Source organism: Meles meles, chromosome 5 (genome assembly GCF_922984935.1).
Source record: "Meles meles chromosome 5, mMelMel3.1 paternal haplotype, whole genome shotgun sequence".
NCBI classification, from domain to species: domain Eukaryota; kingdom Metazoa; phylum Chordata; class Mammalia; order Carnivora; family Mustelidae; genus Meles; species Meles meles.
In genome coordinates, this window is record NC_060070.1 from 144,025,770 (window position 1) to 144,041,364 (window position 15,595).

At 49.1% G+C, this 15,595-nt stretch overlaps 2 protein-coding genes and 1 long non-coding RNA gene across 3 annotated transcripts in view; 1 reads left to right on the forward strand and 2 right to left on the reverse strand.

Annotated features, from left to right (window-relative positions):
* Positions 1-3,820: 3,820 nt before the first annotated feature.
* On the reverse strand, positions 3,821-11,339 carry LOC123941291. The gene is made up of 4 exons (XR_006818254.1): positions 10,574-11,339; positions 9,957-10,047; positions 5,733-5,902; positions 3,821-4,558 (listed from the first exon to the last, which is right to left on the reverse strand). It is a non-coding gene; the product is annotated as an uncharacterized LOC123941291 (long non-coding RNA).
* A 2,481-nt stretch (positions 11,340-13,820) lies between these two features.
* Positions 13,821-15,249, reverse strand: NHLRC1 (NHL repeat containing E3 ubiquitin protein ligase 1). Its single transcript, XM_046005458.1, has one exon. It carries the CDS (start codon positions 15,179-15,181, stop codon positions 13,994-13,996), a length of 1,188 nt encoding a protein of 395 aa, XP_045861414.1. The 5' UTR covers positions 15,182-15,249; the 3' UTR covers positions 13,821-13,993.
* Positions 14,728-15,595, forward strand: part of KDM1B (lysine demethylase 1B) — a 97,470-nt gene continuing 96,602 nt past the window's right edge. The window contains exon 1 of the mRNA XM_046005457.1: positions 14,728-14,837. The gene's annotated coding sequence lies outside the window, so the exon portion shown is untranslated. The remainder of the gene's footprint in view (positions 14,838-15,595) is intronic.

The following is a 15,595-nucleotide window of genomic DNA, read 5'->3' on the forward strand; positions in this document are numbered from 1 at the left end:
CCGGCGTCCCTAAATTTTTTTTAAAATATTTTATTTATTCATTTGACAGACAGAGATCACAAGTAGGAAGAGAGGCAGGCAGAGAGAGTGAGAGGGAAGCAGACTCCCTGCTAAGCAGAGAGCCCGATGCGGGGCTCGATCCCAGGACCCTGAGATCATGACCTGAGCCGAAGGCAGCGGCTTAACCCACTGAGCCACCCAGGCACCTCCACATTAAATTTTGCCAGAGACATTGCCCCACAGTATCTCTTTATCTCCAAAATAAAGGCCACACACAAAGAATCTGAGAAAGACAACTACTCCCAGAGAAGCAAGGAAACAGAAATCCACAGAAATGGAGGATGGGGTGGCTGGGGGACCGTATGACTCTTGATTTGGGGGTCACGAGTTTCAGCCCCATGTTGGCTGTAGATTATTTAGATAAAAAAAATTTTTAAAGGAAACTTGCAGAAATGAAAGGACGGGAGGAAGCATGAGAATTGAATTTAAGAATTAAAAATGGGCCTCAGAAAGCAGACCAGAGAAAAGGGCAGAATTGAATCACATAGAAGGGTAGGTGTTCAGCCTTGGAAATGTCTCTCATACAGCTTATCTCGGAACACTAGACCAGTGGTCAGATAAGTTTGGAAAACACCATGTCCTATCTAACCACTCCTATATTTTGCAATTAATAATGCAAAATAGCTTATTAATGGCTCTGAGAAGGGCTCTGATAAAGACACCCAATTAACCCATAAATTTTTGTTTAAACACAGGACCCCTTTCTCCATACTACCCCGCTCTGGTGACTTCCTGTGGGGCTACCTTTCTTTGCTACACTTTTGCTATATGCTGCCATGGAAGATTAAGTCAATGTAGCAGCCACACGTAAAGCATTTATTTTTCAGGAAGAAGCATGCTTCGATGGTAAAACCAAACCCAGTTAAGAGTCAGGAGAGCTGACATCAGCTGGTAGCTGTCTCCAGTTTCTGCAGATCCACAGAGGAACAAAAATGCTGTGCACAGCTTATATTGCTGAAAATCCAAAATCAGAGAGACTTCAAATGGCAGCAAAATTCAGAATTCCAGGTTTTCTCCTAAGAAGATGAATCACTTGCCTACATTACTTAACTTCTCCAGGCATCAATTTACTCATTAAGAAAGAAAAAGAACTGGACATCAAGATCTCTATGATCCCGCAGACTTGAAAACCTCACGCATCAAGGAAGTTCTGATAACCCAAAAAATCCTTGCAACTGGTACCGGGTGACTCTCCTCCCATGGGTCAAAAAATCAAAGAGTAGTAGTTGGATGGCCCACTCAAAACTCAAGGGGAACAAATTATTTTCTTCTGTTATGGAACTCCGAGTGCTGCCTTGACATAGGTGTGATGTTTTCTAGAAGCGTCTGCCTTGGATTTTCTTTAGGCTCCTTTAGGCGAAAGTCACAGACACCCAGTTCAAACTTACTTCAAGAGAATGAGGAATTTACCAGCTCAGATAACTAGGACATCCAGCGTCACATCTAGCTGGGGGAACAGAAGAACTGTGGGACCTACACGATGTTACAAAGTTGCTGTGTTCCTCCATCTCTCATCTCTGCTTTCTCTCCTCCTGGCTTTGTTGTCAACCAGGCTCTCCCCACATGGGAACAGAGATGGCTTCCTGCAGGTCTGAGCTTCCAAATCACTAACTTTTTGCTTAAAAAAAGAGGTATCACCTTACCCCAAATAGTTCAAGCAAATAATAAGGGCTGTGGAAAACAGTATGGGTGTTCCTCAAAAAGTCAGAAATAGAAATACCATATGATCCAATAATTCCACTACTGGGTATTTACCAAGAACGTGAAAACATTAATTGAAAAAAAGAGATGCACACCTGTGTTTTTTGCTGCATTATTTACAATAGCCAAGATATGAAAGCAACCTAATTGTCCATCAAGGGATTAATGGATAAGGAAGATGCGGGGTTGTGTGTAGGAATATTATGCAGCCATAAAAAGGATTTGGGATTTTGCCATTTGCAACAACATGGATTGGATGTGGAAGGCATTATGCTAAGTGAAATAAGTCAGACAGAGAAAGACAAATACCATATGATTTCACTCATTCATGGAAACTACAAAACAAAAGAAATGAATATACAAACAAACAAACAGAAAGCAGAATCAGATCTGTAAATGCAGAGAATAAACTGGTGGTTGCCGGAAGGAAGGGGGTGGGGGGATGAGCAAAACAGGTGAAGGGGAGTGGGAGGTACAGACTTCCAGTTATGGATGGATAAGCCATGGGAATAAGAGGCAGAGAACAGGGAACACAGTCAATGACATTATAATAGCCTTGCATGCTGACAGATGGTAGCTGCACTTGGGGTGAGCATAGCATAATGTACTGGGAAGTTAAATGACTGTGTTGTACACCTGAAACTAAAGTTATATTGTTTGTCAACTATACTCAAATGTAACAAAGAAAGGGGCACCTGACTGGCTCATTTCATAGAGCACGTGACTCTTGATCTTGTGGTTGTAAGTTCGGGCCCTACGTTGGGCCACAAAGATTATTTAAAAATAAAATCTTTAGAAAGGAAGAAATCCATAATGGCTATTTTAAAAATACCAACCCTGGTGGCTCAGTCAGTCGGGCAGCTGCCTTCAGCTCGGGTCATGATTCCAGGGATCGGGCCCCACGTCAGGGTCCCTACTCAGCCGTGAGTCTCTTCTCCCTCTTCCTGTGCCGCTCCCCGTTTGTGTGCACTCTCTCTCTTTCAAACAAGTAAATAAATTCTTTAAAAAAAAATACCAACCATTGCGTGTTGCTAAAAAGCCCTTCAGGTGAAATATATTAAAACTTGAACTTTCGGACCGTTGTTAAAAATAACGATAATGATAGCTAAGAATTATCGAGTATTTCCCTGTATCAGGTCCTGTTCTAAGGCACATGTATAAACTTAGTTAGGCCCCACGACAAGTTTAGAGAGCGGCTACTATGAAATCTCCATTCTACAGAAAAGGAAACTAAGGCTCAGAGAGATCAGTTTGCCTACTTTCTGTATGTGAGGTCTTGGGCAAATTACTTGACCCATCTGTGCCTCAGTTTCCTCATCTATAAAAATGCCAACAGGAGCTATTCCCTAGGCTGTAGTGAGGACAAAATAACGGTACACAAGAGCCGAAGGATGGTACCCAACATGGAGTCACTGTGGTCAACAAGAAGCCAATCATTCTTGCAGCGTTTCTAGTTGGTATTCTCTTACCCTTTGTCTCTCTCTTTCCCTGTAATGGTCCAAAAAAAAAAACCTCAACTTCATACATTCCAAGATCGCTAACAGCATTAGACAAGATAGAAAGTGTCACGATGGCTATAGCTATGGATATAGGGAAGGAAACCCAAAGCCACAGGACTAGGACAAAGCTGGGACCAAGATGTAGGACCATGTTGGGACGATGGAGCTGAGGGAAAGAACAGTCAAAGCTGCCCATCTAGCCTAGCAGGGAGCCAATAACGAGGCCAAGGTCTGGATAGCAGACCTTAGGCACCAGAAAGGGAAACCTTTAGCTGGGGGCTTCTTATACAGTTCCTGCTGGAGCAGGAGCCAGCTTCAGACTGGGCCAGCAGGAGAGCCGCCGGAGTGGGAGCCCCCTCTCCCCAGGAGAGAGATGGTAATGAGTTAGGCTGACTGGCAGAGAGATCATGGAACCCAAGCGAAGGTCATATCCTGACAGGAAGCCTTTCTTTGATGGTGATTACATGAAAGGATGTTGCTAAATATTAATCATATATCATTTGGCTGGTTCGCAACAAAGATAGGATCTTATGGACACTTTCACATACAGCCTGGCAAAGGATACTTCTTAACTCAGTTGTGAAATATCCCATCAACACATGATTGAAGAATGGTTTCCACTGGAGTGGGAGAAGCTATTCTGGATTTCCTCGCCAAGTGACGGGTGCCAGGAGTCAGAACTACTGTCGGGCTCCATGTTTCTCCTATGTTGTTCTTCAAAATTAATCCACGTTTCTGACCTCTGACCTCTTTTAACACACGGCTTCCGATCAGAGGTACCAGGTGAAACCTTGAAATCTCTCTCTTTTTTTAAGATTTTATTTATTTATTTGACAGAGAGAGAGAGATCACAAGCTGGCAGAGAGGTGGGGGAAGCAGGCTCTCCTCCAAGTGGAGAGCCCGATGCGGGGCTCGATCCCAGGACCCTGAGATCATGACCCGAGCTGAAGGCAGAGGCCTAATCCACTGAGCCACCCAGGCGCCCCTTGAAATCTCTTTATCTTGAATATTTTTCCTCTCCTCGTTCCCTTGGCTGGTGTGCAGAGCTATGTCCCCTGAGCTGCTGAGGCTCGGTAAAGGGAAGGGCTCAAGAAATTCCCTCCATGCCAAGGTGTCCAGCAAGGTTCCGATTCCACGGTGTCTGCTGGCAGGTGCCAGACATCAAGAGACGCCCCGAGCACAGCACGAGCTAGGAGGACTCCTGCAACAGGCACTTCTGAACTGGGGAAGTACTTGCGTCAATTTCACTCTCCCTCCCCGGAGGATCTGTGGTTGCCATGGTGATGGGAAAGGACTACCTGCGGGAGAGGGTTATAAAACACTGTAGAGAGTACTTTATTGCAAGGTAAATAAGCTGTGTTCAAAAGGGCACTTTATTTTCTTTTTTAAAACCCATACCCCATCCGCTTCCCCTCCGGTAACCATCTGTCCTTCATAGCTCTGCAGTTTGTGCTCTACAGTTAAGAGTTAAGGGCACTTTAGATAAGGGACCCAAGTAGATATTAATAAATTTAGTACTGCAGTGTTTAGCGAAATGGGCAAATATCAGTAAATGCCCTCAGATGCTCTGACACACCTGTCATTTTCTCTTTTTCGTACTAATCCTAGAGACTCAGAGGGTAGATCCCAATACTGGCAACACAGAGAATCAGGGCAGGCTTAAAACCAACTGTTTCCTCTTCATGGGTTTTGGATGAAGCAAGCGGTATTTAGGACATTGATCAGTCTGGAATTCTAGGGCAGTGTCTTCTCTCGCAACATGCCTTGTCTGCTGTAGCCGCCTGGGGTTATCCCTTCCAAAGCATCAACCATTCCGTGCTGCATTCTCCTGAGGAGCTTCCCCTTCTCCGCACCAGACGCTTAGTGCCTGAGCGTGTCTTTATATCCCCACCGCGTCTTTATGTCCTCACCGCTTAGCACCTTGCTTAACATGGAGTGAGCACATGGGAAATATTTACGGAGTAAATTCTTGCCAAAAAAGAAAAATCAAAAAATTGAAAAGTTTTGTGTTTTTATATATTTTTAAAATCTATGTTTTTCTTTCTTTCTTTTTTTTTACCTTAAAGATTTTATTTATTTATCTGAGAGAGAGAGAGAGAGAGAAAGCACAGGAACAGTGGGGAGGGGCAGAGGGAGAGGGAGAAGCACACTCCCCGCTTAGTAGGGACCCCAATGTTAGGCTTGATCCCAGGACCCCAGGATCATGACCTGAGCCAAAGGCAGACGCTTAACTGACTGAGCCACCCAGGCGCCCCTAAAACTTTTTTTTTTTTTTATAGACTTTCTTTTCCTGTATGGTTGAGTAAACTCTAACTGGTCAATCTTCCCAGAGAAAACAACTCTAATCTCCAGACACACTCACAAACACCAAGAAATTTCCCTGGCCACCAGATACCAAACATTTAAGAAGAAATAACATCAGTATTATATGAATCCTTTCAGAAAATAAAGGAGGAAAGAACATTTCCCAACCTCTTTCATGAAGCCGATCCGAGCCCGGTACCAGAGCCTGCCGAGGACATGACTCAAAGAGCTGATAAGCGTCATGCCCGATCGAGACGCCTTTGGATATCCTCACGTGTACCTGTACATACAGTGCTCCTAGCAAATTTGGTTCGTTCATACGAAGAATTTCTTACTGCCTTATCAGAAAAGAAAAATTATTGGTTTTCAAATTTATACTTCAGGGTCCATCTACCAGGAGGGGGGCAACCTTGTGGTTGTCCAAAATGTAACGCAATGGGGCCCTGGTTTCATCAGTTTCACAGTGCGCCCAGATACATCAACCAGCAGTTTGGAAATGGAAATAAATTGCAGGGCCTTGTCTGTTTGGGGAGAAAGGCCATGCGGCTGAAGCCCGTTTTGGAGGTCTTTGCTCATCAGAATGCAGAACTTGCTGATGCGAAGAAATTGGAGCACGACGCAATTCTTTTTCTTTCTTTTTTTTTAAGATTTTACTTACCTATTTGACAGACAGATCACAAGTAGGCAGAGAGGCAGGCAGAGAGAGAGAGGGAAGCAGGCTCCCTGCTGAGCCGAGAGCCCGATGCGGGGCTCGATCCCAGGATGCAGGGCTCGGACCCAGGACCCTGGGATCGTGACCTGATTCGAAAGCAGAGGTTTTAACCCACTGAGCCACCCAGGCGCCCCCACTCTTGCAGTTCTAACATGCATCACCGTGCAACTCCACGGAGCACCACGCAGCCCCCAGCCCCGCGGATTTCACATAGTTATAGCAGCTCTTCTCCCTTGTTGAGCAGTGGGGCCAAGTTACCCTCGCAACTGGCAAAATAAAATAAAATTAAAAATCCTGAAAACATATGCTAACCTAAACTTTCCCGGTGATAATGCAAATTTTGATACGATTGAAAAGACCAGGAGCTGAGTTGGAGCCTACTTAAATTTGTATAAAATCTAAGTATTTTACCTCTGTAAACTATGATACTTTGATTAGGAACCTTGAGACCCCTGCTTTCCCTGGATGCATTCCTGTATCTTTACTTTTCCCTCGTTCTCAGTTCACAGAGATTATACGGCTTCACTCTGGGTTCCACTCACAGCTAGGGCCAGTCGCATGGCCACACCCGAACCACAGAGGCTGGGAAACGGTGAGGGCAGACGGAATATTTGGTGAGTACCCTTCTCTCTCCCTCTATTGTGGTGCGTTTGCTTCCCGTGTTTTGGGAGCTCCAAAACTGAACTTCTGCTAAATGCCACTTAAACGTGCTTTGCAGAAGAGCCTGCAATTTACATGACACATTCACCGTTTTTGCAAAATCAGGATCTATGAAGTGATTTCCAGGAATACCCATTCCACAGCGATGAGTCACCCAGTTCAAACATGGTACCAGTGGTTTTCTCTAATTGGAAGTGATTAGATATCTTCATGCTCATTTGTGTTTTCCAAGTCTACTAGGATGTATGTTACTTCCACAACTGGCGGGGCAGTGGTGAGCGCCAAGAAAAGGGCGCCGGCAGGAGGGAGAAATGGAAGAGAATATTGGGTCCCCGTGTTTCATAGGCCATGCAGCAGCCCCTCAGCACTTGACTTTGGAAGTTCCTCCCTCACTTAAGAGGGAAGCCCTGTAGGACATTCCATGTCAGATCAGAGAGCCCCAGGGCACCGTGGGCCAGGTAGCTAAACCATCACATTCCCTGATTTCTAAAATTCACAAGCACATTTCGTTTTTCTTTCACAAATGGGTGAAACAGGGAAACACCAGAACTCGACTTCCTTCACTTAGCGCCGTCCTCCTAGGACCCGGTCAGAGCTCTCAGTCTTGCCATGGAAACAGGCCTCTGCACGGCAGACCAAGGCCACGTGGGGCGGATGGTGGGGCTCTCAGGAATCCACGGGACCCGTCCACGGCAGAGTCTGGAGCTCTGAAACTCAGGAGGGTGGCAGCAATTCCTACCAAAGAGCATCACCTGGAGCGACACAAACCCATGTCAACAGAAGGAGGGCGCCCACCAAGGGATGACTGCGGCGCGTTTCTTCTCTAGAGCAGTGGGACCCCATCCTGGCTTCACAGAGACTCACCGGAGGGAGATTTAGAGAAAACACTTGCTCCCCAGCAACTCGGACACCCCAACACGACAGGATCTGGTGGTGTAATCATGAAAGGATGCCATCTCTGTACGATTCTGCTTCTTTATTTCTGGATTGGTCAAGTCACCCGGACAAGACCTGCCCCGTCTACCTCAGAGATGCTGTGAGGGTCAAAGAAATGATCAGCTTTGTGGAGCAATTTCCAAGTGTTACGAAAATGTTAGGCACGTCTCAGTTTCTTCATCACGCCGCCTTGGAACCAAGGGGTCCTTTCTGTAACGAGGATCATGAAATATTTGGTGACCATGAGACACAATGAAGCTATGTGGTGCCTTTGGGGCAAAGCCTCATGACTCCGGACTCAGGGGCCTACGTGTGCAATGATAAAGAGACTGGCCTCCGGGTCCTGGTCTCATTGGTAATTTGGAAATACCATGGTGTTTTCTTGGGTCAGCATGCATGCAAACCTGGGTGCTATTTGAGAAAGAAACAGGGGCGCCTGGGTGGCTCAGTCAGTTAGGCATCTAGCCTTTGGCTCCAGTCTTGATCTCAGGGTCCTGGGATCAAGCCCTGCATCTGGCTCCCTCCTCTCCACTTGTGTTCTCTGTTGCTATTTCTGTCTCTCTCTCTCTCTCAAATAAATAAAATCTAAGAAAAAATAAATATAAATATAAGCCAACTTAAGGAAATTTGGGACAGGGTGCCTGGATGGCTCAGTCAGTTGGGTGTCTGCCCTCAGCTTGGGTTGTGATCTCAGAGTCCCGGGATCAAGCCCCGAGTCAGGCTTCCTACTCGGCGGGGAATCTGCTTCTCCCTCTGTCTCTGTTCCTTCCCCTGCTCATTCTCCCTCTCTCTCTCTCTCTCACATACATATAAATAAAATCTTAAAAAAAAAAAAAAGGAAACTTGGGATAAATGGTTCTATTTGTAAAGAAAATAAGAACTTTACCAGTGGGGTGGTTCAGTGGGTTAAAGCCTCTGCCTTCAGCTCAGGTCATAGTCTCAGGGTCCTGGGATTGAGCCCCACATCGGGCTCTCTGCTCCGCAGGGAGCCTGCTTCCTCCTCTCTCTCTGCCTGCCTCTCTGCCTACTTGTGATCTCTGTCTGTCAAATAAATAAATAAAATCTTTAAAAAAAAAAAAAGTAGGAGAGCTAGTACCAGGGCCTACATGCACATAAGTCTGTCTGTCTGTGCATGTGGGTAGCCCTAGCCCTTGACCTTTGAGAAGAGTCAATATGGACTCAGGAAAGATCCAGTTTCTAGTCCTGGGTCTACCCTTAATGACTTGTGTGATGTAAACCAGCCCGTTCATGACTCAGTGGCCCTTGGGCGTCACTGGAATCATTCCAAAGCTTTTTTTCTAGTCCTAAAATGCAATGGTTTGGTGCATAATTTCACATGGTCATTCTATACGGGACTTCAGATTTTTGTCGTAACTACTTTGAAGACATGGTTAGTTAAACCACTGGCTGATTTGACCCCATTCCTCTGTCAGGAGATTAGCCCCCCTCTTATGTCAGTGTTTCTGTGGGAGGATATGCGCTGCTCTTCAGCTACCGTCATGGGTAAGCCGTCCATCACCATTTGCAGTCAGTCAGTCACCAAACGTCCGTGGTTGGGCAGCCCAAGCTGTGTGAGGGGCTCCGGAAGCTAGAATCCTCTTTACGGATTATTAGCCAGCTTCACCCTGAGATGACTTCTGCAATGGTCCAAGCCCACCAGCAGGTGAGGGGGGGAGAAGCACTTTCAGTTCCTCTCCTCCCTCAGGGGTTGATACCACTGCAGGATGTCGGTGAACCAGCACGCTGCGGCTGTCTCTGTCCTGCAGGATGCCACAGAAGATGTGACTCAGGGAATCCCATCCCTCAAAGTCCCGGGTGCTCGGTGAGATTGGAAATGTGGCACCTGAGAACATGAACTTCTCCACCCAATCCCGACCAAGGCTACCGCAATGTCACCATAGGCTTTGTGACTCTCTACAGGTTACTCGGCAAACTCACCACACATGGCTTTAATTCTGGATCGACTTCCCCAAACTACCCAGCTACTGACAGAACTTCCCTTTTCTTGGTGAAAGGAATACCCAGTCTAGAAAAACTCCTTGGGATAAAATATATTAATTCAATGAGTATTTTTCAATGCTTACCACATATCAGGCAGCACTCTGGGTAGGAGAGATTCCACTGGGAACAACACAAACATCTTTGCCTCATGGATTACGTTCTAGCTGTTAGAGGCTGACAAAAAAATGCTGTTTAGATTCTTCCTCAGAACTTTTATTTTTTATTTTTTATTTTTTTTAAGATTTTATTTATTTATTTGACAGACAGAGATCACAAGTAGGCAGAGAGGCAGGCAGAGAGAGAGAGAGGAGGAAGCAGGCTCCCTGCTGAAGCAGAGAGCCCGATGCAGGACTCGATCCCAGGACTCTGGGATCATGACCTGCACCGGAGGCAGAGGCTTTAACCCACTGAGCCACCCAGGCACCCCAGAACTTTTATTTTTTACAGTTTATTTATTTATTTTGGTAATCTTTACACCCAATGTGAGACTCGAACTCACAACCCTGAGATCAAGAGTCACATGCTCTCCCGAGCCAGCCAAAGCCCCTTCTTCAGACCTTTTAAACATCCTCCAGCTTATCATGATCTTTCTTTAAAATGCGACACTCTAAGATTGAGCATAAACCCCATCCAAGTATTCTAAAACGGAACCTGGCTCCCCAGACTGTAATGAAAGTGTGTCTTAATCATTTATATTTACCTTTGTCAAAGGAGGAGGATTGGATGTATTTTATTTGCCGGATTTGGCTCCATTGGTAACTGAAATATTTAGACTCATGGTTTGTGGGGCTCCGCGTGTGTACCCGTGGTCTCAGGCCCTGCCCGTGTCAGGGGTGGGGGCGTTGAGGAGAGTGTGGCCCCCTCAGAAACCCTTTCCTACTCCTGGCATCCAAATCGGGAGGTTCGAGCTCAGTTTTCTTCAAACGAATCAAACCCGCAGTGTGACTTTTGTTGGGCACTTTCTGTTGCAAAGGTTAGCTTCAGGACGGTAGTTGTGGGTCTTGGCAGTCTCGCTCTCGTATTTTCTGCATATTCTTCAAGAGAAGAGTTCCTCTCCCTAGTCACCGTGAGACACCACTGTGGCATGTCACTATTAGTGGAGCGCTGACGCCCTACGTGCTCTTCTCCTTCCGGGGGCAGGGGTCAGGATGCCTAAATCTGCACTCACCAGTGTGTTCTCCTCAGTTTTCAGAGGCCTATGGAGTACTGCTTCTTCAACAGAAAGATGCCTCCTTCGCTAAATGGGTGCAGACCCCGCCCAGTGCGGAGCAAGGGAAGGTCTAGATAAGGCTCTAGTGCTATGGCGATGGCCTGGGTTCTGGGATCCAGAGTGAGGACTTGCTGGAGGTTCGTGAATCTGGACCTGAAGTCTTTACAAAATACCAAGGAGGGCTCCTGAGTGGCTCAGTGGATTAAAGCCTCTGCCTTTGGCTCAGGTCATGATCTCAGGGTCCTGGGATCGAGCCCCACATCGGGCTCTCTGCTCGGTGGGGAGCCTGCTTCCTCCCCCCCTCTCTGCCTGCCTCTCTGTCTACTTGTGCTCTCTCTCTCTGTCAAATAAATAAATAAAATCTTAAAAAAAAAAAAAGCAAGAAAGAAAATACCAAGGAAAAAGACTGAGGAAACCAGTCCAGCTGGCGAGTCAGAGGGCGGAACAAGGTCAAACACGGGAGGATTCACGGATCAGGAATTGGGCAAAACTGGAACAGATGGAAGATACCAGAACTGCTGAGCCCAGAGCCAGAGTGTCTGCACTTGCTTTTAGGGACTCACCAGGTGCTGCATGGAGGGGGGGTAGTGCCGGCCTAAGGCACGCCACGCCGCCGAGGGGGACCGTCAGGAAGAGACTGTTTGATCTACAGTTACTCCCGGTCGTGTTCTTTGGTCTCCAGTGGCGGGAGGGTCACCCAGCTCTCCTCCATCACCTTCGCTGCAATCGGCTGCTCCTGCCTCGCTCAGACCCTCCCGTTGCTCACAGCCTGGAGTGGGCTGGGCATGTCTGCAAGCCCTTCAACCAGCTGGCTTTAAAGAACGCAGACCAGAAGAGGAATTCAGCATCTGTCCCCTGAGCCGAGGCCGCTCAGAGACCAGCATCAGAAGCTTCGTGTTGTCCCCGGGAAGCCCTGCTCCTTCATGACACCATTCCAGGAGGAGCTGCTGTGTCTTTCAGCTGCGTATCCCGTCCTCCCCACTCCCGAGCCTGCTCCCCCCCAGCTGGAGGTCGTAAGGGAGGCCACTCACTCTCATCTCTCTGATTCGCTCTCGCATCTCTCAAGGACTCATACCCCATCCTTCCGGCTGGGTCATGACACGGTAACAAGCCGGACCTGGGCCACACACCACGCTACACACTGCAAATTCTCCTCCTGTCTCCACAGCTCTCTAGTCAAAGATGATGCCGTTGGTAACTGCAGATAGGAGACAGTCCCTTGAATGGCTGACGCTGGGGCCATTACAATGTCATTGTTCCCCAGGGAGACTTCTTAAAGGTCACTTGTCCCACTTGCAAATGACCAAGCCTGAACCCCTGCCTCTGCCCGAGGCAGCTTTTCTTGCTACACAGCAGAGAATACCTGTGAGGTCACTGACGTAAAGATGACCCCTAAGGGTCAGGGAACAGGGTCGTCCCGGAATCCCTATGTGGAACACGTTTACAAGTTGGGGGGTCCAGGGTCCCTGCAACCTTAGCGGGACATGAGGGAAGCACTGAAAGGACAACGGGCTTTTGAGGACTGGCACGGACCGGAGGACAAACGTAACCTTCTGGAACACAGCCTACTCCGAATTTGGGGGCTCTCTCCAGTTCCTCCCTTGTATCTATCAAACTTGCTTGTACAATAGAAACCTATTGATTAAAAAAAAAAAAAATCAGCTATTTCCTAAAGCAAACTCTTACCTCTCAAAACCAGTATTTTCCCCCTGAGAAAAAATTTATTTTGCTGCAGCTTCTGAGGTCCCCGTGGTTTGGTACTATCCCAGCAGCCCTAAACTCTGAGCTGTTGATACTCGCCGAAAACACACAGTTTATAATGAACCGGCCACCTCACCTGAAATTTCGCCCTTCTCGCTCAACCGACTGCAACGTTAAGGCCTTTTCTTGGTCAAAACTTTATTTCAATTCAGGAAGAAGTCACGGCTTTCCCAGGGCTCTGAACGCTGGCTTAGCCTCAAGGGAACTGGTCACTGAGAACGTGGTGTACAATGGGAACAAGCTAAGGGGCGCAGAGAAAAAGTGCACAAGAGAGCTCAGGTCGCCACTGATTATGTAGAGGCAGACAGACAGATCCTGTCCAGAGCTGGCTGTGGAGACTTCTCCCTCTAGGAATGTGCCCAGGTGGCAGGACCGCCTTCCAGGCCTCTCCCACCAGGTGCAAATATGGCGTGGTCTGCAGTGTTTCCAAACTTACCCCCACACAGGCCTTGCTGCACCAACCAACTAATATTTCCTGAGTGCCTGTAGGAGAGGAGACACAGGTCCTAACAGACACGTTTACCTTTTCCAAAGGCAGCTCACCTGTCTTCCTTAGTCAAGTAACTCGGAATCCACAGTTCCTCTATCTCAGGCACCATTCAAGAAGCTGCCAGCTGAATGACTCAAGCCCATCACACAACCCTGTTTGTCTCTCGAACTCTCTAGAAAGTCTCCTTTCTCTGCACATCCAACCAAAGGAAACAACTACCTGTACAATATACAGTCACATTTTCCCCCCATATCTGTTATGTTATTTAAGAGCAAGGGGGTTGGGGAATCTGAGTTGAGTTCCCATCGTGACTGTCACAGTAAATAAATGTGACCTTGGGAACGTCACTTGAACTCTCTGGGTCTCTGTTTTCCTCATCTCTAAAATGGATTAATAACAGACATTACCTCCCTGCATACAGCTGTAAGAATACACAAGCGAATATTTGCAAATTTCCCAGCACAGGAAGCACATACTCAATGAACGGTAGATTTATTTCTTTATTATTCTTTAATAATTACCTCCACGTTTGTAAGCTTGCCAGGCAGTTAGAATGATCCCTGTTGGAGAGATGACATTAACCGATCCAAGGTTAAACAATTCATTAGTGGCATTCCAGGGTTTGTGCCTGCAGACCCCAGAGTCCCCACCGCACCACTTTACCCCCAGTCCGCTTTGTAGACTTTTATAGAATGGGCTGCACTGTCCAGCACGAGAAGAGCATTCTCCTTGGTGAAGGTCAGTGCCACCGGATGGGAAAGACCATGGGTGATGATGGGCTTCAGGACTGGAAATTCCTCAGGTTTTCCTAAGCATAGGACGGCCTGACCAGAAGTATCAGCAACAATCACATTCCCCTGGTGATCAAAGGTCACCGCCGAGACAGTTATTCTGGAGGGGAAAAACAGGCTCAGCCCAAAGCTATCCACCTGGCTGATCAGCTGCATGGTCGGGCTGAACACCTTCACCGTGGTGCTGCCTACTGCGCTCCCCAGACCCAAAGAGTGCTCTAGGACAGCAATGGCCCCGGTGAGCCAAGACACGGCCACCCCGCGGGGACTGCACAGATGACCTTGCAACCTCTCTGTTTTCTGGAGGACCCCTTCGGGGAAGTTGAATTCCAGCAGGTGCAGCGAGCCTGCCTCCGCATCAGTCACCATGACCCCGTTCTGAGGGGTGGTCTCCACGCCCCAAGGTAAGGAGAACTGGCCTGCAATGACGAGCTTGATCTGGCCAAAGAAATCAAACACTTTGATAGAACGGTCGCCGGCGTCGGTGACAACCACGTGGCAGTCGTTGGTGACGGTGACATCGAGCGGGTACCTAACGTCCTGGGCAGCCTCCCCCTTCTCTCCAAACTGGTGAGCACACCCTCCCCCGGAGTCAAAGATCTTGACCCGCCTCCTGCCGTCGTGCACCACCACGACCCGCCCTGTCTTGGGACACAGCGCCAGGCCCGTGGGGTTGACCAGGGTCCCCCAGCCTCCGAAAGCGCGGTGGCAGGTGAGGGCCCCGGGGGTGCAGGGCACGGCGCGGGGGGCAGCGGGGCCCGGGCGGAGCGTCGAGCCCAGGAGCTCCAGGAGGTGAAGCACCGGCAGGCAGTCGCTGGTGTCGCAGCCCCGGCAAGCCCGGCGGCAGAAGGGGCACTCGAGGGCCAGCGTCCGCGGGTGCGCCAGGGCGGCCACGCAGGCCAGGCACACCACGTGGCCGCAGGGCAGGTTGCGCGGGCGCCGCTGCTGGCGGTGGCCGAACCTCTCAAAGCACACCTTGCATTCGAGCAGGCTGATCTCGGCCTCGCGCACGAGCTCCTGCAGCGCCGGCCCGCTCCCCGACGCCTCGGCCCCCATCGCGCGGCCGCCGGCTTTTCCCCGCCGCCGGCCTTTCCCGGGCGCCGCCAGTCCGCCGGCCGGACGAGTCCGCGCGCCGCGCTCGGTCACGGTCACGGGGCGGGGCGCCGGTGCTGACGTCTCGGGTCCAGCGCGCAGCCGCCGGGCGGCGCGGTCTGCTGACCCCTGGTGGGCGCGCGCGGTACGGACGCGGGAGGGCCCGGGCTGTATCCACGCGACTTCGCGACCGTGTGGGCGGGGCATCTCCAGTGGACGCGCGAGCAAGCGCAGCTGTCGGAGGAGCTCGAGGAGCTTGCTCCCGATTAACCCAGGCTGTACGTGGCAGAGCAGGAGCTAGAACACCGTGTTCCAGCTGTGGTCCCCTGCCGTCTCCAGCCCGTGGCGCTGTGCGCTGGGTGCTGGACGCTGAGTGCT

Bases quoted from the DNA above. Each gene is read 5' to 3' on its own strand.
- NHLRC1 (XM_046005458.1), bottom strand. From the start codon at position 15,181: ATGGGGGCCGAGGCGTCGGGGAGCGGGCCGGCGCTGCAGGAGCTCGTG.